This window comes from Hemicordylus capensis, chromosome 5 (genome assembly GCF_027244095.1).
Source record: "Hemicordylus capensis ecotype Gifberg chromosome 5, rHemCap1.1.pri, whole genome shotgun sequence".
In the NCBI taxonomy this organism is placed as follows: Eukaryota; Metazoa; Chordata; class Lepidosauria; order Squamata; family Cordylidae; genus Hemicordylus; species Hemicordylus capensis.
The window spans coordinates 57,881,448-57,902,698 of NC_069661.1; the positions used below are offsets into that span (position 1 = coordinate 57,881,448).

At 46.0% G+C, this 21,251-nt stretch overlaps 2 protein-coding genes across 19 annotated transcripts in view; both read right to left on the reverse strand.

Moving 5' to 3' along the window:
• Positions 1–21,251, reverse strand: part of CLGN (calmegin) — a 54,432-nt gene that overhangs the window by 861 nt on the left and 32,320 nt on the right. For 16 of the 18 annotated variants that reach the window (XM_053254919.1, XM_053254918.1, XM_053254907.1 and 13 more), the window contains 4 exons: positions 17,520–17,735; positions 16,287–16,406; positions 15,956–16,085; positions 9,720–9,826 (listed from right to left, as the gene is read on the reverse strand). In XM_053254919.1, coding sequence (XP_053110894.1) covers positions 9,720–9,826; positions 15,956–16,085; positions 16,287–16,406; positions 17,520–17,735 — 573 coding nt within the window. The remainder of the gene's footprint in view (positions 1–9,719; positions 9,827–15,955; positions 16,086–16,286; positions 16,407–17,519; positions 17,736–21,251) is intronic. The other 2 variants (XM_053254902.1, XM_053254900.1) reach the window with 1 other exon arrangement.
• Positions 5–9,712, reverse strand: LOC128326962 (uncharacterized). The gene is made up of 2 exons (XM_053254923.1): positions 916–9,712; positions 5–877 (listed from the first exon to the last, which is right to left on the reverse strand). Exon 1 carries the CDS (start codon positions 4,473–4,475, stop codon positions 3,459–3,461), a length of 1,017 nt encoding a protein of 338 aa, XP_053110898.1. The 5' UTR covers positions 4,476–9,712; the 3' UTR covers positions 5–877; positions 916–3,458.

Sequence of the window (21,251 nt, forward strand, 5' to 3'; positions counted from 1 at the left end):
GAGGAAAAAGGTTTACTCAAAGCAGGTTTTCAAAACACAATATGATTATGTTCTTCACTGAAATTGTGTCTAAATGTTCAGTTTTTTCTCCCCTTCTTTAGCCTTGATGCTTTTGTCATGTTAACTTGAAACCCATTACTTTGTATTTATGAGTAAGGTTTCGTGTCAAAAATTACAGACTTGTATTAATGGGCTCCCGCTATCAGTTAGGTAAGGATATTCCCTGATTTGGGGAGACGTCTTCTACTTAAGTAGAACTGTGATATTGAACAGACTGTATCGACTGCATTGAACATTAACTTTGTACTCTAATGCTGAAATCTGGTCAAGTACTCTAATAAAGATATTGATTGATTGATTTATATTAATCCTAACCTTCCATTTTTGAATGAAGATTATCCATCCATCTGAATACAAATGAATGAGAGAATAAAGAGGCAGTTGAAAGCTGGCATGCTCTAGTCTCAACCCAACAGTTTTCAAACTCTCTACATGGAACACTTTCCACACTGGCCTGGTTCAAACATCACACAAAACCATGTATTAAATACGATGATTGCAAGCCTTCGGCTAGTGTGCTCCCTGTTTTCCTTCCATGTGAAGAGAGAGTACTTTTTAAAACTTCTGTAAGAAGCCAGGGTGCATCATTAAAATCAAATTGAAAAGTCTCAGGTTGTTATAAAAACAGGTTGCTCACCTGCAACTGATGATCTGGTAGTGATCCGTTGATATCCATTAGCAATAGCAATAGCACTTACATTTATATACCGCTCTATAGCCGGAGCTCTCTAAGCGGTTTACAATGATTTAGCATATTGCCCCCAACATTCTGGGTACTCATTTTACTGACCTTGGAAGGATGGAAGGCTGAGTCAACCTTGTGGGTTGGATGGAAGGATGGAAGGCTGAGTCAACCTGTGCAGAAGCCTCTCAGTGTCGAGTTGTACAGCTCCTTTTCAGCACCTGCGCCCCACCCCACGAGGTTATTTAAGGTGGGAGGAAGTGCAGGCACCTCAGTTCCTTAGAGACCGCCAAAGCAGTTGAATAAACAGGTAAGTTCTACTATAGCGAGGTAAGTACTACTGTGGAGGGGAGGTTCGGGAGGGTCTAATGGATATCAACGGATCACTACCAGATCATCAGATACAGGTTAGCAACCTGTTTATCTGGGTCATGATCCACTGAATCCATTAGAATGGGTGTTTAGTTAGCTCCATAAGGAGGAGGGAGCAGTAGAGTTATTGCAAAACCCTTTTGAGGACACCTCTCCCAAAATTCACCTCCACAGCAGACTGCAAGTCTATAGCGAAGTGCCTTACAAATGGTTGTTCAGAAGACCATGTAGCGGCCTTGCAGATGTCTTGAAACGATATGCCAGACAGGTGAGCAGCCGAAGCACCATAAGCTCTCGTGGAATGCACCCTGATGGTTTTTGGCAGCTGAACTTCTTGTAAAGAGTATGCCAGCAGGATGGCTTCGACAATCCAGTGTGAAAGCCTCTGCCTAGACAATGCCTGTCCTATCTTCACTCCCTTATAGGCGGCGAATAGTCTTTTTGAGGAGCGGAAGGGTTTAGTCTTTGAAAGGTAATAGAGAAGCGCTCTGCATACATCCAAGGAGTGCAGGTGCAGGCTTTTCCAATGGCGTAGTCGGTGACTTAAAGAAGGTAGGAAGCACCATGTCTTGATTGATGTGGAAGTCCGTCACAATTTTAGGCAAAAGGGTGATATCCGGCTGGAGGAGAACTTTATCTGGGTAGAACTGGGCATAAGGGACATCCATTCGAAGGGCCGTGAGTTCACTGACCCTGCGAGCAGTGGTGATAGCCATTAAAAAAGCTGTTTTCAGAGATGCCAGCTTCACCATTGCGGAATGCATGGGTTCGAATAGCGGTTCAGTTAGTGCAGAGAGGACCAGCGAGAAGCTCCACTGTTCCAGAGGTTTTTGGATGGGAGGATACAAATTGATGAGGCCTTTCAGGAAGCTCTTGCATTAGCGATGGGAGAATACTGTTTTTCCATCCCATCCTGGGTGGCAAGAAGAAAGTGCAGCCAGGAAGACCTTTATCAAGACATTTGATAGCTTTCCCGATTTTAGAGTGGTCAAATGAAGCAGGACCTCACGGACGGAGACCTCCTTAGGGAGAGAAGCAAGAAGCTAGAGGCCATGGCAAGAAGCATAGATAGCAAACCTCTTCCATTTGTTAGCATAGTTTTTTCTTGTAGATGGCTTATGCTGATTTAGCATGATTCGCTTCAGCAGTCGATCTTCCACGGTGTCAGTTGTACAGTGAGCACTTCCGGATGTAGAAGGCGGCTGTCTTCCTGAATCAGGAGGTCGGGACGGTTCGGGAGTCTATGATAAGTCGCAGCTAGTTTGAGTAGATGTGGAAACCATGCTTGGTGGGGCCACCAAGGTGTGACCAGGATGCACTTCACATGGCCTGCTAGTAGACGCGCCACAACTCTGCTCACAAGAGGCAAAGGGGGGGGGGGACATGCAAGTCCACAGTTCCGACCACTCCATCTGGAAAGCATCTCCCAAAGACTGTGGTTCATGGCCTGCCCTCGAGCAGAACAGCCTGCACTTTGTGTTCTGTGCTGTAGCAAATAAGTCGACCTCCGGGTGACCTCAGAGCAGGAATATTTTGTGCAGGTATGTATCGTTCAGTTCCCACTCGTGTCGGGTTCCCATCGAGAATGAACGACTGAGGCCATCCGCCAGAATGTTGTCTGTGCCCTTGATGTGGATGGCTATTGAGTGATGCTGTTCTTGATACACTAATGCCAAATCTGAATGCCCAGCGCACACAGTGACCTGGAGACTGTCCCGCCCTGCCTGTTCAGGTAGGCGATGGCAGTAGTGTTGTCTAAGTGGAGTTGTACTACCCTCCCTCTTAGCATCGGTAGGAAGGCTTTCATGGCTTGGTAAGCTGCCAGTAACTCTAAGAAGTTTATGTGGAACTGGCGTTGGGAGCGGGTCCAGAGGCCCTGTGCCAATGTGGGATTGCAATGGCCAACCCAACCCTGGAGCGAAGCATCCGTCGTGACCCACACTGACGGGGCCTGTGCTTGAAAGGGCACCCCTCTGAGTAAGTTGGGACTTCCCGTCCACCAAGAGAGGGATTGTAGGATTGGTAGAGGTAGATGTAGTCGTTTTGTTGGGCTGTCTCTGTTTATGCAAGAGGAATGCAGGAACCATAGCTCAAGCTTTCGCATTTTCAACTGGGTGTATCGTACAGTTGACTTGCAGGAGGCCATCAGGCCTAGCAGGTGTTTCTGACGCGCTGTTTGCAATGGATTGTGTTGAAACTCCCAAACCATTAGTGCTATGGTCTGGTAACGTTCCTCTGGCAAGAATGCTCTCCCTGCATCTGCATCTAGTACTGCCCCAATGTAAGATATGGTGCATACTGGAGTCAGGTGAGACTTCTTTCAGTTGATTTGTATTCCTAGGTCTCAGAGAAGGTCCAGCATGTACTGAATCTGTAGAAGCAACTCTTTTTTGTCTCTGGATGTCAGCAGCCAGTCGTCCAAGCAGGGGAAGAGCTTCAGGCCTTTTGTCCTTAAGTGAGCCACTGCGACCGCCATGCATTTTGTAAATACACTTGGGGCAGTGCAGAGACCGAACGGGAGGACTTGATATTGATATATTGATGTTCCTATGGTGAACCTCAGGTACTTTTGGTGGGACAGTCGAATCCCTATATGAAGGTAGGCATCCTTTAAGTCTAACATTACAAGCCACCACTCTCGATGTAGCAGCGGTAGGATGTCCTGCAATGTCGTCAGCTGATACCTTTTCACTTGAACGAACTTGTTGAGATGTCTGAGGTCCATGATTGGTCGTATCCCACCATCTCTTTTCGGGATCTGGAAATAACGGAAGTAAAACCCCTCCCGCCGATTTGCCCATCGCACCGGGACTATCGCCTTCTTGCGCAGGAGTTCCTTCACTTCTAGTAGCAAGGCAGGTGGCGACCTCATAAAGATAAGGCCCCTGAATAGCGGGCATGTCTTGAACTCTATCGCGTAGCCTGATGCGACAATCTTTAGGACCCAGCGGTCTGATGTTATGTGGCACCATGCTTGTGCATGACTTGCTAATCTGATGTTGTTGGCTAGTTGTACCGACTGGTTGATGGTATAGGTCGGGTGGTCGACCTCCTGGATGTTTTGGGAGGGAGAACAAAGGTGATGCAGTGATAGATGTGGATGGTGTGATGGGCTGTCCTGTATCTCAGGGTCACTGTTTGGTGCCCTCACTTGTTTCCCACGTTGTGTAGGGGTATACCTACCTTTTTGTTGCCCAGGGCGTTTAATGAAAGGTTGATAACTCTTACGGAAGTCCCGGCGTTCCTGTGGTCTGTAGGACGTATGGGGACAGTAGTAAGATCTTTGCTTGTTAGAGTACGAAGTTGAAGTTGAAGAAGTGAATGTTTTGGCTGTGAATTTTGATTTCTTCATTTTTTCCATAGTTGCGTCCGCTTCCTCTGAGAAAAGGCCTTTCCCAAAAGGAAGAACTTCTATCTTATTTTTCACATCCTGTTGCAGGGCTGCTCATCGCAGCCAAGCATGACAATGGAGAATAATTGCAGTGGTGATAGATCTAGATTCTGATTCTGTTAAGTGTTTAGCCATGCTCAATTGCTGACACGTGAGATCCCCTGCTTTTTGTCAAGTTTTACAAAAGCGAACTTTAAGTTCTTCTGGAGACAATGAGTCAATGTCCTTCTCGAGATTCTCCCAAATGCAGTAGCTGTATTTGGCCATGCAGGCCAAGTAATTAGCCACCTTGATGGAGAGGCAAGAGGTGGAGTATAATTTTCTCCCCATAACATCTAACTTTCTGCCCTCCTTATCCGCCAGAGTGGTATGCCGGTGACCTGATCTGGATGTGGTCGCACAGTCAATGACCAGTGAGTTTGGGACAGGGTGCTTGAATAAGTAGGTGTTATCCTGTTCCTGAATTCTGTAAAGATCTTCTAACCTCTTAGACATTGGCATGGACGTGTGTGGGACCTGCCAAGTGCACTGAGCGGCATTTGAGATGATGGGCAGCAGAGACAGAGCTACCGGTTGTGCTGACTGGGACCTGGCCATGAAACTCTAGACTGGATCATCAATGGTCTTGACTTGTGAGAATAAATCTAATCCCAAAGCGGTTGCCATTTGCTTCACATGAGCGGTACGCTTTTAATTCCTCCGTTGGTGATACGTGGGCGGGTGTGGCCATATCCGGCGAGGGGTCAGCCTCTACCGTTTCCGTGTCGGACTCAAAGTCGGAGGAGCCATGGTGGCTGTCATCTGACGGAAGTTTGGAAGGAGAGTGGTGTGAAGGCCCACCACCTGGTGACTCTATTGGCCGGGGGGTGGGTAGGCAAGGGCAGGTCCTCTATTTGGACCGCTATGATAGTGACATGCTGAGTAGTTTGTGTCGCTTTCGTAGACATATTCGTCATGGTTTGGGTTGAGGCATTGGAGAGCACCGGTTTCGGGGAAAGAGGGGCTCTCCCTAAAGAGAGTGGACGGAGTGGTAGAGTGGTGGTAACTGGAGGCACAGTGGTCGAAGACGTGGCTCATTGCCAAACTCGATCCTCATTGTAGTTATAGGCCAGTCCTGGTGAAGACGCACCAGGAAATGCTATCTCTTTAGATGGGGATGTTTTGTGACTGAAACCACATGTGTGCCACAGCGTTGAGGTGGAGAGTTGTGCAGCGTTCAGTAATTGTGGATTGGATTGGGGGGGCTCATCCTCTGAGCGCGGAAAGCCCTGGAATGTAGAAGGAGCGTTAGCTGCCGAGTCCAACATTGTAAGAAGAGAATGTGTTGTCCCCGGATCCAAAGCCGTCCCCTCCATATCCGAAAAGTCGGCCTCTTCAACTGCAAATGTCAGGGGAGCTCGGAATTGAGGTGTAACAGCTGTAATGTTCATTGGCGTATTCAACGAATCGAATAGAATTTCTTTATTACGGCCATAGGCCAGCAAGAAAAAACAGAATTAATAATTGGTGATACATCAGAGCTAAACAAACTGCTGTCAGAGGCTAAAAAGCAAAACTTAGCAATGTTATAAGGGGTCTGATACCTTCAGTCTGCTAGGAACAATGTTACATTAAAGTCATCAGAGTGACCCAAACATTCCAGTAAAAAGGGGCAAAGTTAAATTGTGTTACATATCGGGATAAAATCTGCAGTATAAAAGCATGTATGATTGATTCAATTTCTTCCATGTCACAAGGACACAGATGGTATATAATGGGGATTTTACTATATCAGTCCTTAATACATCGTATTCAACATCGAAGGCTGTGCTCCATGTCCCGATGTCGAAGGGGATCGTATCGGGGTTGGTGGCGGTTGTAAATCTCGCAAAGATGGTATCGGCAGTGTCGGCATCAGAGTGGAAGGCATCCCTTCTGGAAGTTGAATTGAGGTTGGTGCCTTCATCGACATCGATACCGACATGATGGCAGGGCTTGATGCCGAGGTCTCTCTCAGTGTTGATCCCGGCTTCAGTGTTGACAGCCCAACTTGTGCTGCTGCCGATGTCGAGGGTTCAGTCTGTTGAGCCGCTGTTGGTGCCGATGGAGTGGTCGACGTCGAGGGTTTCGATATCGACACAAAGACCACTTCCTGAGCTGATTTTGGCGATGGAGTCGAGCTCGATGTTGATAGCTTCCATGTTTTCGCAGTGGGCTCAGCTGCAGCCGCCATTTTATCCCTCGAACTCTTTGAGGACTTCGGGTCTTTATGGTGGGCAACGGGGTTTTAGACTGGGCGGAAGCCAGGGCCCCCGAGCCATGCGCCTGAGGAGATTTTCTTCCCTCAGCAGAAGGTGCAGCCAAAACATCATCATAGATCGCGGCCCTCAAACGAAATTCTGTTTCTCCTCGTTTGTTTAGAAAATGATTGGCAAATCTTACATGAGAAGGTAACATGAGCTTCAACCAAACAGAGCAAACACAAATTATGCGCATCTTGTGAGGGCAATTTTGCTTTGCATTTCTCACAGCATTTGAAGGTCTTTTTACCCTTTTGGGTATTCATAGTTACTCACGAAGACGTAGTCGTTATCAGTCTGAAGTCAAAGCCAGTAGCCGTTCAATCAGTTCGTCAAACAAATACTTTTTTGAGTAGACAGCAATCGTTAAGCAGTCCAGGTTCTAAAGCCAGAAGTCAGTCCGATCAGGTGGTATTTTTATTTATTTTTATTTATTTAATTTATATACCGCCCTTCCAAAATGGCTCAGGGCAATTTACAGTTAAAACAAACCACTAAAAACAGTAAAGAGCTAAAACAAATTAAAAACAATATAACAATTTTAAAACATTTAAAAACAACAATTAAACCATTACAGTAATTAAAACCCCCGAAATCAGGTTTTAAATTTTAAAATAAACCAGATTTTAAAACCCCCAAAATTTAGGATACTGAGTAAGCTTGGGTGAAGAGATGGGTTTTCATGTGTTTTTTGAAAATTACCAGAGATGGGGAAGATCGTATCTCAGCAGGGAGCGCATTCCACAATCTCGGGGCAGCGACCAAGAAGGCCCGTCTCTGTGTAGCCACCAAACGAGTTGGTGGTAACTGGAGACGGATCTCCTCAGATGACCTCAATGGGCGGTGGGGCTTGTAATGAAGAAGACGCTCTCTTAGATACCCAGGGCCTAAACCAAAGCCGTTTAGGGCTATGTAAGTTATAACTAGCACTTTGTATTTCATCCGGAAACCTATTGGCAGCCAGTGTAACTCCATCAGTAAAGGAGTAACATGGTCTCTCCAAGATGACCCAGAGACCAACCTGGCAGCCGCATCCTGAACCAACTGAAGTTTCCGGACTACATACAAAGGCAGCCCCATGTAGAGCACATTACAAAAGTCCAGTCTGGAGATTACCAACAGATGTACCACAGTTTTGAGATCATTGATCTTGAGAAATGGGCGCAGCTGGCGTATCAGCCGGAGCTGATAGAAAGCACCCCTGGCCACCGCCTCAACCTGAGGAACCAGGGAGAGGTGTGAATCCAGAAGTACTCCCAGACCATGAATATTCTGCGGTATAACAGAATCGTCACACAGAGAATCCTTTCCAAAAGCCAGTCCAAGGTCAGAGCCGGAGAATACAAGAATATTAGTAGAACTTTTGAAGAGATTAAAGAACCAGAATGAAGGAGCCGTAGAAACCGAGTGAACCGATCTCCACGGCGGTCGCAAAGGAACTGAGGTGCCTACACTTCCTCCCGCCTTAAATAACCATGTGGTCACGTGAGGCGGGGCACAGGCGCCGAAAAGGAGTTGTACAACTCGACACCGAGAGGCTTCCGCACAGGCACAGAACCCATTCTAATAGATTCAACGGATCACGACCCAGATCCATAGTTTGTGATCAAGCCAGGATATGAAAGAGAATGAAATTGAATTCAATCTCATTTCATACCCTTGTTTGTTTGCAAATCATACTTAGTACAAGCTGGGATTTGCCAGGTTTGGACATCACAAGAATTCTCTGTATATTCTAAAACAACAGAAATAGAGATCTTCCTTCCCCCACATGCAAGGGGAAGTGGGGAGCCTCACTGTTTAATCATTGTCTGCCAAGGAGCTGGTGCACGTCTGCCACAGAATGCCTACACACTGCAGAGATTTGAGAGCACACATGCCGTTCCTTCTGAGGTTGGCTAGGGATGTTGTGCTTCACTGTTGCCTCACATGGACTAATAACTAGGGATGCTCATAGGGATTCAATGAGGTAAAATTATTATACACCAAAGTATCCAAACACTTGAAGAATAGTGACCACACATTAACTCCACTTCTACAAGGGCTAGAGCTTAGCTTTGTGTGTGTGCGCGCGCTTTAAAAAAAATTAAAGCTGGGGATCCACGTTAGGGTTAGGATAGGGAGACATCGAATCCCCAATATTTCCGATGGTAGAAATATACAAAATTAAAAACAAAACAAAATCATTAAAAAGCAATCAAGTGCCCCACTGCCTTCAAATTTGGGTGGTAGGTGGCATCCATGGGGACCGACTCACTACCCAAATCTGGTGCCCCTAGAACCTTTATAAGTGGTCCAAATTGAATCAAATCAAATCGGATTGGGTGATTCAGGGTGGACAGATTCAGATTCAAGACAAATCAGGGGTGAATCAGTTTGTGCACAAATCAAATTGAAAATAAAATAGATTCGTGCACATCCCTACTAAGAACAAGCCCTAATACATATCCCACCTCTCCTTGCAGTTTATTTAAAGGGAAAACTGGCCAAATGTCTCATGGAAGTTTGTCTAGCATTTGAAATTGGCCCCAATGCATCCAAGGAATAATAGAGTTCCCTAACAAACAGTTTGAAACCTAACACAATGTTATATATAGCTGAACCAGCTATAACAAGTAAAAGGACAACAGAATGGTGGCCTCTGAGGAAGAGCAATAGCAAACAGCTTTCATCAAAATTGCTAGAACCTTACAATTACACATTCCAAGAACAAAATTTAGGCTGGTCTAATATAAAGGCAAGTATCTAGCTTCAAGCACAGTAGTGACAGGTACTAATCTCACATCAACAGAAATTTAATACCGGAAGCACCAAGATACACTTTTTAAATTAGTAGTGTGGGAAAGTTGTCATGATGCCCCTTGTTCTACAAGACTGGAACATATACATTTCAACTGGATCAGTTTTATGGACATCTGATTCTAGGAAACCTTACCTCATCTTCTGAGCCAGATTTATTTGATTTATTGCCCTCTTCTTCCTGACTTCCGTCAGCAGTTTCATTTCCTTCTTCATAATCTTCATCTTCACGTTCACCACCTTCTAAGACACAAGCCAGTCATCAGTAGGTTTGGCTAAATAAAGGCTACACCAAGCTGTAGGTGAGCAAGCAACAAATCCAGGATTACTTGTTGAGAGTGGCAGTGGGAGTCTGTGAAGGAGCCAGCTAATGGCGCAGCGGGGAAACGACTTGACTACCAAGCCAGAGATTGCCAGTTTGAATCCCCACTGTTAAGTTTCCCTGACTATGGGAAACACCTATATTGGGCAGCAGCAATATAGGACAATGCTGAAAGGCATCATCTCAAACTGCGTGGGAGGAGGCAATGGTAAACCCCTCCTGTATTCTACCAAAGACAACCAGAGGGCTCTGTGGTCTCCAGGAGTCGAAATCGACTCAACAGCACACTTTACCTTTACTGAATGTGGACAGAGAGAGATCCGGGAAGTTACAGGCCGGTTAGCTTAACGTCTGGTTCCAGACGTTAAATTGATGGAAAGCATCCTCAAGGATAAAATTATAAAGCACATAGAAGAACAGGCCCTGCTGGGAGTGAACCAGCATGGCTTCCGCAAAGGTAAATCTTGCCTCACAATACTTTTGGAGTTCTTTGAGAGTGTCAACAAGTGTGTGGACCAAGGTGATCCTGTTGACATAGTATACCTGGACTTCCAAAAAGCTTTTGACAAAGTTCCTCATCAAAGACTCCTGAGGAAACTTAACAGTAATGGGATAAGGGGACAAGTACATGTGTGGATTGCTAACTGGTTGAAAGACAGGAAACAGAGGATAGGTATAAATAGAGAGTTTTCACAATGGAGGGAAGTAAGAAGTGGGGTCCCCCAGGGATGTGTACTGGGACTGGTGCTCTTTAATTGATTCATAAATGATCTAGAAGTAGGGGTAAGAAGCGAGGTGGCCAAATTTGCAGATGATGCCAAACTCTTTTGGGTAGTGAAATCCAAAACGGATTGTGAGGAGCTCCTAAAGGATCTGTCCAAACTGGGGGAGTGGGCAACAAAGTGGCAAATGCGGTTCAATGTTGGCAAGTGTAAAGTGATGCACATTGGGACAAAGAACCCCAAATTCAAGTATATGCTGATGGGATCAGAGCTGTCTGTGACTGACGAGAAGAGGGATCTTGGGGTTGTGGTGGACAGCTCATTGAAAGTGTCAACTCAATTTGTGGCAGCTATGAAAAAGGCCAATTCCATCCTAAGGATCATTAGGAAGGGGACTGAAAATAAAACGGCTATTATAAGGCCCTTATACAAACTATGGTGCGGCCACACCTGGAGTAATGCGTACAATTCTGGTCACCACATCGAAAAAAGGACATTGTAGAACTGGAAAAGGTGCAGAAGAGGGCAGCCAAGATGATCAGGGGCCTAGAGCACCTTTCTTATGAGGCAAGGCTACAACACCTGGGGCTATTTAGTTTAGAAGAAAGACTACAGGGAGACATGATAGAGGTCTATAAAATCATGCATGGAGTGGAGAAAGTGGATAGAAATTCTTCTCCCTCTCTCATAACGTAAGAACCAGGGGTTATCCCATGAAATTGATTGCCGGGAAATCTAGGACCAACAATTGGAACGACAGGTTGCTTACCTGTAACTTGGGTTCTTTCTAGTGGTCATCTGTGCTCTTACACAAATGGGCTTTGCGCCTGCACAGAGACCTTGTCGGATTTTCCCAAGCTAGATACCAGACTTTTGGCAGTAACCCCGACCCCTCGGTATATAGGTGGCTGCGCGGGCTTCCCTCTCCAGTCTTCTGAGTCTGCAATTCTGAAAGAGACTAGCAGAAAAGACATAAGAAGGGAGGATGGATGTAAGAGCACAGATGACCACTAGAAGAACCCAAGTTATAGGTAAGCAACCTGTTGTTCTTCGACGTGGTCTCTGTGCTTTACACAAATGGGCGCATAGCAAGCTGCACCCGTGCCGTGTTCACCTGTAGGCGGGATCAGGGAAAGATGGATTGTAACACTGCCCTGCCGAATGCTGTCTTTTCTGGCTTGGATGTCTAGGGCGTAGTGTTGAATGAACGAGTGCTTCGAAGCCCACGTAGGCGCTTGACAGATGACCTCCAAAGGGATGGACCTGTCGAAAGCCATAGAAGCTGCAAACGCCCTCATCGAGTGCGCTCGTATCGAGGATGGAGGAGGTTTCTTTGAAATCTGGTATGCAAGGGAGATGGTGCGAACCACCCACCTAGAGATAGTTCGGGATGGAGGAGTGGATGCAAATTCTATGGCGTATCCTATTCTGATAATGGTTAGAACACAAGAGTCTGGTGATGCTCTCCCAGGCGGAAATGTAAGGGGAGAGTCTGGTTCCCCATAGTGGGGGAGGGAGCGTGTCATTGTTGCTTGGATGTGGATTGCAAAGCTCTAGGGTGCTTGGTATTGTTTCGAGGTGACGATCTGGGATCGCTTTCGGTATGGCTGGAATCTGGGAGAACGAAACGATTTGTCCTGGAACTGTTGAGCTCTGGAAAGCTATTGTTGATGCTGTTGCCATTTTTGAGATCTATAGGGTCAAGAGGAGGATTGCTGAAACCCCATAGAACACGCTGTATTGCAGAGTTTTTGAACTTTCTGAAGAGTATCATCCGTTTTCTCTCCAAATACGGAAGAACCACAGAATGGAAGGTCTTCTATTCTGGACCTGGCATCAGGGGTGAAACCTGAAGAGCGGAGCCAGGCATGCCATCGAATAGCAACAGAAGTTGCCATCACCTTGGCAGCGCCTTCAGTGGCGTGGCGGATAGCATGGAGCTCCTGTTTAGAAACCTGTGTGGCCTCACAGAAGAACACCCGTGCCCGGCCTTGTTGCTCTTCTGGCAGGTGATCAAGAAAGGGGGGCAATACGGTCGCACAGAAAAGATTGGTACCCGGCATAGTAGGCTTGATAATTAGTAATTCTTGTTAAAAGGGAGGAAATGGAATGTAGATGCCTTCCAAAGGTGTCTAGTTTCTTGCCCTCTTTGTCAGGGGGAGAAGAGGAAGTATATCCGTGGAACTTGGATAAGGCGGATTCCACCACTATGGAGTTAGTGGAAGGGTGCTGTTTAAGGAAGGAGTCATCCTGATCCGCCAAGGCATGGATCTTGTAGAAGGTGTCAAGTTTCTTAGAGGTCTGAGGGAGGGAAGATGGTTTTTGCCAGGATGCCTTGGCAACCTTCAGAATCAAAGGGTTCAGGAGAAGAGATACTGATGCTCAGGCATCCTCCTCAATTAGTTGAAAAAGAGGATCTGAGTCTGCTTTATCCTCTTGGGAAAATTGAACCCCCAAGGAAGATTCCATTCTAGAGATGAAATCTGCATATATTTTGAATTCTTCTGAAGGCAAGCTGGGTCTGGGTTCCAGAATAAGCGTTGGTGGGGACGAACCCAATGAGATGCGATCTGAAATCGAGGAGTTTGGACCCTCATCATCTGAAGAGGAGTCAGAAGAGTCTCTAGAAATCGGAAAAGGGGGGGTGTGCAACTTGGGTCTGGCAGAAGCAGGTCTTGCATTCGGGGTAACGATGGCAGTTGCCATCTGAATAGGGTAATTTCTAGGCGGAACCCAGGGAGGTAGAAGAGACGTGGTACGAGGTGGTACCGGAGGTGGAAATGTGGATGATCCTGAGCGAGGTTTTGGTATCAACGACATCAATGCCAAAAGAAGGGGAGAAGTGGGTCTGTACTGCACCACTTTGACAGCACTCGCTGTCTGATGCTGGTAGGACATCTCGGTCAACGTAGTAATAGTCCAACTCTTGCTTCAACTGTCTCGCGTAGCGCTCATCCAGAGCCGCTTTGAGTTCCCGACTGGTCCACTGTCTGGGTTGTTCTTGTGGAATCTGCTCTGAATCAGATTCCTGTTCGGATTCGTAGACGGGATCGTGAGGGATTGTGAGAGGCATATTGCACATCGGTATCGAGAATAGTCTTGGTTTGAAGGGTACGAGACCGTCACTCGGTATCGTGAGCCGGTCTTCGTCTCTTTTTTTGGAGGGGCTTCCTCACAAACTCGACGGTCCTTCTTTCTCTTTGGCAGTTGGGCTGACTGTGGTTCAATGAACGCTGCCCTTGAAATCGCCACTGCCACAGAGGTTGTTGGTACCAACGTCAAAGCCTGAGCGCCAGGATGGACAGGCAAATTCGCCTCAGGTGTGGATACCACGATCCCTAGAGGGGAGGAAATGGGCTATAAGCCCTGGGCTGGAGGAGAGCCATTCGTTGACGATTTTATAGTCGGTTTCGATTTTGTGGAGCCCAAAAATTTTAAGGCCTGTTCCCAGAGCCAAGATCGAAGGCGAGAAGCCCAACTTTTCCGTGCCTGTTTAGTAAACGCCACACAATGGGCACAGGAATCAACTTTGTGGGATTCCCCCAAACAAAATAAGCAAAGTTTGTGGCCGTCGGTAGATGGAATCTTTGCCTTGCAGCGACCACACTGCTTAAAGTTTGTAGTCTTGGCTATAGGCCGAAATCAAGAGAAAGTTGTATAGTGCCAGGCCCGGGGGCCACGGTGCAAAGGAAAGGGGAGGGGTACCGGGGGAAAAGAAAAACGCTAATGGAGGGAGATACTGAAATAAAAGTAGGATAAAAACAGTTTGGGAAAGCTGAGACCTTCTCTAGCTATTCCTAACTATGTCGATTTGTCCGCCGACAAAGAAAGACTGGAGAGGGAAGCCAGCGCAGCCACCTATATACCGAGGGGGCTGGGTTACCGCCAAAAGTCTGGTATCTAGCTTGGGAAGCTCCGACAAGGTCTCTACGCAGGCGCAAAGCCCATTCGTGTAAAGCACATAGACCACGTCAAAGAAGTACTTTTTCACACAATGCATAATCAACTTGTGAATTCTCTGCCACAAGATGTGGTGACAGCCAACAACCTGGCTGGCTTCAAGAGGGGTTTGGATAACTTTATGGAGGAGAGGTCTATCAACAGCTACTAGTCATAGGCCACCTGCAGCCTCAAAGGCAGAATGCCTCTGAATACCAGTTGCGGGGAGTAACAGCAGGAGAGAGGGCATGCCCTCAACTCCTGCCTGTGGCTTCCAGCGGCATCTGGTGGGCCACTGTGCGAAACAGGATGCTGGACTAGATGGGCCTTGGGCCTGATCCAGCAGGGCTGTTCTTATGTTCTTGTTAAATACCAGTTGCAGTGGAGCAACAGCAGGAGAGAGGGAAGCCCTCACCCTCTGCCTGTGGGCTTCTCTGAGGCATGTGGTGGGCCACCGTGTGAAATGGGATGCAGGACTAGGTAGGCCTTGAGCCTGATGCAGCAGGGCTGTTCTTGTGTTCTCCCGAGTTTATGTGGTGCCCCCTCTACTTAACCTCCTTGGCTTGTGCTTGTCAACATTCTCATTTAAACCATGACTTCATCAGCAGAGAGTGCTTTAGTTTTAAGGTATCTAGTCTATGATTGAAATCCTCAGCTTTGCTTTTAGTATAAACATTCAAATCTAACAATAACTCGGAGGGAAGCCAATGGCAACTTCGACACATCTGAACAATACAACTGGAAGAAAACAAGACTACCAAAATTTTCTGTTGTACAGCTCATTCCCCCACTCCCAGATGTTGCTTTGAAGAAGTCCCCAGAGCTTGACTATACACCAGTGTTCTCTCTTAACATGGATTCCCAGATGTTGCTGACAACTCACAGCATCCCCAGCTGCAATAGCCTTTGCTTGAGGATTATGGGAGTTGTAGTCAACAACATCTGGGAATTCCTGTTAAGAGAGAACACTGCTGTACACAATGGAAAGAAAACCACAAATCACTCAAATGTTTGCTAATAATGAGCCAAATTATTAGAAGTACATAAGCAAGCATATGAAAGTCATATCCTCCACAAGATCTGTGTCTGCTGCTCTGGAGATCAGGTTGAAGCCACATTTTCCAACCTTCCAAGGAGCTTGGAAAATGAGTGGAAGTTAAGAAAAGTGCTCTCATTTATCATAAAAATGACTACAGAAGTTCTCCATATCCACAGTTCACGGATATTTGTAAGAAAGTGGAGCCCCAACAAGCAGCAAGTGTGAAGAGAATGCAATGTGTAATTCTAGAATATTTAATATTGCTTTTTCCAGCTTATACTGTATATTATAAACATATTAATCTATCCATAGCTAATTAGAGTGCTAAATGTGTAGTCAAAATCCCTTACCAGCTTCACCAGCATTTTCATTTGGTTTTTCTAGTTCTTCATCCTTTCCTTCTGTCTGTTGTTCTAGTTCTCCTTTTGTAATTGGCTTGACCACATCTGTTTTTTTGTAGTCCACATCTTCATCCATTTTCTAAAATTATAAGGACAACTGTTCAAGAAGCTAAACACAATTTTTAAGACAAATAAGGCATGCTTCCCCCCTTCCCTCCAACTGATTTTTAGACTGAAGAAATTTGTAGATAGCATGATTTGAAAAAAATCTGAAAATAAATCAAGCAAAAGTATTCACTCTACATATAAAATGAGGATATCAGAGGAATCCCTCATGTACCTTGGATGGCCAGCAGAACAATATGCCCAGTCCTACAGGTAGTGCTAAAGTCAAGATGTAAAGAACCCAAAGCCAGGGACGTTCTTCTGCAGCAGTCACCAACTGACTAAACATACCAGGCTAAACAGGATTGGAGGGCGAGGCGGGGGGAGGGAGAAGAAGACAACAAACATTTATCCAGCTTACCAAGTTTTGCTACAAAGTATTCTATTTTAACATGCAGTCTTTTCTGGATATTGTACTAAATGTAGTAGTTTGTATTAACACCTGTAGTGTGCCTTTGAATGACAATAAGGCGCACACACACACACACACACACACACACACACACCCCACAACATGAATTTGAGCAAACATCTCAATTTTAAGGATTCTCTAAATAGTCTGACTTGCCACACACTAAAGAGGCCCCCAACTATACCAGGGGTGCACAACTAGAGCAGTGGTTGGACTACAAGTTCCATCATTCCTAACCACAGTGGCCAAAAGTCAGGGGCGATGGGAATCATAGTCAACAGCTAGAAGGCTCAAGTTGTGCAGCCCTGATCTACACAAACCCTTTTAATAATCAAACTAAAACAACTACCATTACAAAGCGTTAGCTGATTAGGTGCCCTGCTCCTGGAGTATATGGACAAGGAGAGGAAGAGAGGTTTTTGGACACAGAGAGCTTTCTAGAAGGATCCATCAGTATGAATAAATTACAGAAAGTGCAGAGACTAGGAAGTATAATAGCAGCAATCTGTTTCAAAAGATTATTGAAAAGACCAGAGGGAGTTATGAAGTATTTTGCATTCAGAATTAAAGAGAAACTAGCTTAACCCACGCAGAGCATCTGCACGCTACTACTTTATTGCCCTGCTCACCTCAGATCTCTTCACCCTCACCTTAACCACACTCCTGCTCCTCCTCCTCCTCCATCCCATTGTTTCCACCCCCTCACCCCTCTTGGTCACTCCTCCATCTCTTTACCCCTCACCTCTCTTGGTTGCAGCTGCAGCGTTGCTGGTACCTGTTAGCCAAGCTGCAGCCCCCTATCCCCAGAGACCTTCCCACCCTCACCCAAGCCCCGCTCCTGCTCCTCCTCATAGGAACAGCAGGGCAGCTTACACAGAGAAATAATAAATATATAAGTACTTAATATAAAATATATATTGAAATAAGTGCTCTTATTTCAAGCTTGGGGACTTCTTGAAACTGCATGTGTTCATGCAAAATACGGGAAATTCTTACCTCATTAGCACTTGCAACCAATTTTTTAAAGCCCCAGCCACCTGCTGCCCATCGATCAGCCACTTCCTTTTCTGAGCAGATAATAAAGTTATCAAAGTAGATATCAGATGTCATAGACCAAAGCTCTAAACCAATAGCACCAACAGGAGTCATCTGAAAAGGATGAGTATCTTCAAAATAATCAGGATTAGGAATTTTTTGAGGACTCCATATCCCCTGTAATAGAAGAAAATTAAAAATATACTGCATGAAATACATTAGGATTAAATATGCCAGCAAGACAAGTTGAATTAGTTATCCTTCATAAGGAGGAAACTATTTTATGTATCACTTCTCTCGCAACCCCCCCTCCAAAAAAAAAACACCCCCCAAAAAAACCACCCTGGAAGATTTTTCAAGTGATATAAGGCACCATCCTGGCTTCCACTCCTACTGGTGATTTCAGCCACTGCCCTATAGTCTGACTGGGTTATAGACTGAATAAGAAGCTTTTAAACTCTCCATCTCCACTTTAAAAAAAAAAAAGAATGTCACAGAATTAGTACACACACCTCCCCAGCAAAAGTAGTAAGAGGAAACAAATGAAAGTTAACACAATTAGTACTTTTGCAAAAGGAACAAGTTCTATTCACTCAGATGTCAGTTTTTTGGGGGGTTTCCTACATTTTATAGCCTGCTCTTCTTCCAAGGAGCCCAGAGCGGCGTACTACATACAAGTTTCTCCTCACAACAACCCTGTGAAGTAGATTAGGCTGAGAGAAAAGTGACTGGCCCAGAGTCACCCAGCAAGTCTCATGGCTGAATGGGGATTTGAACTCGGGTCTCCCTGGTCCTAGAGTTCAGCACTCTAACCACTATACCACGCTTTTGTCAATCCCTCTGCTGCCCCTTCCTCCAAATACTCAGGGACAATTTTTTTAGAGAGCACAGGGGGCTGCAGAGAGAAAGGGTAGAAACCAGTTAAAATCTTTTCCCCCTACCACCATCCCTGCATACACACACACACACACACACACACACACACACACACGAACAGAAAAACAGGTTGCTTACCTGTAACAGATGATCTGGAGGTAATCCGTTGTATTCATAAGGAATGGAGTTCTGTGCCTGCGCAGGGACCTCATGGATCGATTAGCTAGCTCCTCGTGCTGGCCCTAACTGCCAAGCACGTGACCGTGCTTCTATTTTTCCTAGGCAGTTAGGGCATGCTTCAGTCCGTTTCTGGTGGACCGGCAGTTGCCTTCCATGACAAGCATAAATATATCTCATTACCCAGCCTTTCCATTCTTGCGGGGAGGTCGGGCGGGTTTTATGAATACAACGGTTTACCTCCAGATCATCTGTTACAGGTAAGCAACCTTTTATCTGGAATGTAATCCGTTGCATTCATAAGGAATGGGAGACTAGCCAGCTGAGAATCAACCCAGGCGGTGGGTCCATAATTTCTCTAATAATCAAGGTAGGATATGTTTCAGAACTCCACGTCCTAACTCCCCTTCCCTTGTCTGTCTCAAGTCAAGAGCATAGTGTTTAATGAATGGTTGGTCCGACGACCAAGTCGCCGCCTTTCATATCTCTGCCACTGAAATGCCCGCTAAGTTAGCAGCTGAAGAAGCGTATGCCCTTGTAGCATGAGCAGTTATGATCTCTGGCAGGGTTCTCCCCTGCCCTGTATATGCCAATCTGATCATCTGGACAATCCAGTGTGATAGCCTTTGTCTTGTAACTGGTTAGCCCTTAGGCCTTCCTCTGTACATCACAAAAAAATTGTTTGTGGAGTGCACCTGCCTTGTAGCTTGTAAGTAATACACCAGTGCGTGCTGCACATCCAGTACGTGTATAGTTCTTTCCAGCTGTGTCTCAGGATTAAAAAAAGAATGTAGGCAGAACTATATTTGCGTTAATATGAAAATTGGTTGAAATATGTCGGAACCATGGGTCTAACCACATCACAACCTTGTTTGGGAATATCTGTGTGCAGGGTTGATCCACCCTGAGGGCCGCTAGTTCACTAACCCTTCTCGCTGTGGTGATCGCCACCAAGAATACAGTTTTCAATGTTTGTAGACGTAGTGAAGCCTCCGCCATCGGCTCAAATGGTTGCTTCACTAAGGCCTGTAGCACCAATGTCAAATCCCACTGTTGAAGCGGCCGCCACAGCGGCAGTAATAAGTTATTTAGACCTTTTAGATACTTCTTACACTCCAGATGGAAAAACAGCATTGTGTCCCCCCATCCCCTGTGTTCTGATGAGACTGCTGCCCAATGAACTTTCAATGACGTGTTTGCTAGGCAAGCCATTTTGAGTGTTGTCAGGTAAAGCAATATCTGCCTGACTGTGGCCCTCCTAGGGAAGAAACCATGTCTAGCATATAGCTTGAAATGTTGCCACTTGCTAGTATAATTCAGTCTCGTGGACTTCTTCCTATTATTTACCAGGATTCTCTTTAATAATTTATTCGCCATGCAGTTAACTTCAAGTTTCGAGCTGTGGATGCTGAATTGCCCCTTGGCCTTGTGTTAGTAAGTCTGGTCGGCTTGGCAGTTTGCGATAAGTCCCCCTCGACAGGCGCAATAGCACTGGGAACTACTGTTGTCGGGGCCACCATAGTGTGATCAAGATGCCCCTCATGGTATCCCTGAGTAATTGGGATACCACAAGTTATCAGTGGTTGTGGAGGAAACAGATAATATAGTCCCCTTGTCCATTTGTGCTGAAAAGCATCCCCCAGGGAGTGCCTGCCTACTCCTGCACGTGAGCAGTATGTCCGACACTTTGCGTTTGCAGCAGTTGCAAAGAGGTCTATTACTGGCCAACCCCATCTGCTGAATATATTTTTCAGATAGACCATATTGAGTTCCCACTCGTGGTGTTGGTTGTGCAACAATGTTCGACTGAGGCCATCCGCCTGCACATTGTCCTCCCCTTTTATATGCAACGCCATTGGGATTATTGACTGAGCGATACACCACGTCCAAATTCTTTGACTCAACTGACAGAGAGAGCGTGACACAGTCCCCCCTTGTTTGTTCAAATACGCTATTGTTGTGGTGTTGTCCAGATAGACCTGCACTATCTTTCTGTGTAACAGTGGCTGGAACGCCTTCAGCACCAGAAAACAGCATAGAGCTCGACATAGTTTATGTGGCTCTTCCGCTGCTGCGCAGACCATTGCCCTTGTACTTAATGGTGCTGGCAATGTGCACCCCATCCCCAAAGGGAGGCGTCCATTGTCAGCCCGAGCATGGATGTGAGAGGTTAGTATGGAACACCTGCCAGTAGATTGGCAGACATAGTCTACCAGTCCAAGGATTTTAGCACAGGCTTCGGGACCGTATTTTCTGTCTAGATTCGGCCAAAAGTTGCTGAGGTACCACCCTTGAAGCGGCCTCATATGAAGATGGGTATTGCGCACCGTCGTATTTCACGATGCCTTAAATTCTAGTAGGCGCTGAATCAACTCTGCCAGTTGCCGCGGTAAGCGTTGAAACAGAAGAACCAGTTTCTTGATATGCCGATACCTGCTCTCTGGCAGATAAGCCCTTTTCTTCTGCATATCCAGCTCTGCCCTTTTATAACTCACACGCCTCTGTAGTTCTAATTTTGACTTTTTTGGAATCACTGTGATGCCCAAGTCTTCCAGGAGCTGTAGTACATATCGGACTTGCGAACGTAACTCTTCTTTCGTGTCATTCACCAGCAGCCAGTCGTCCAGCTAGGGATAAATA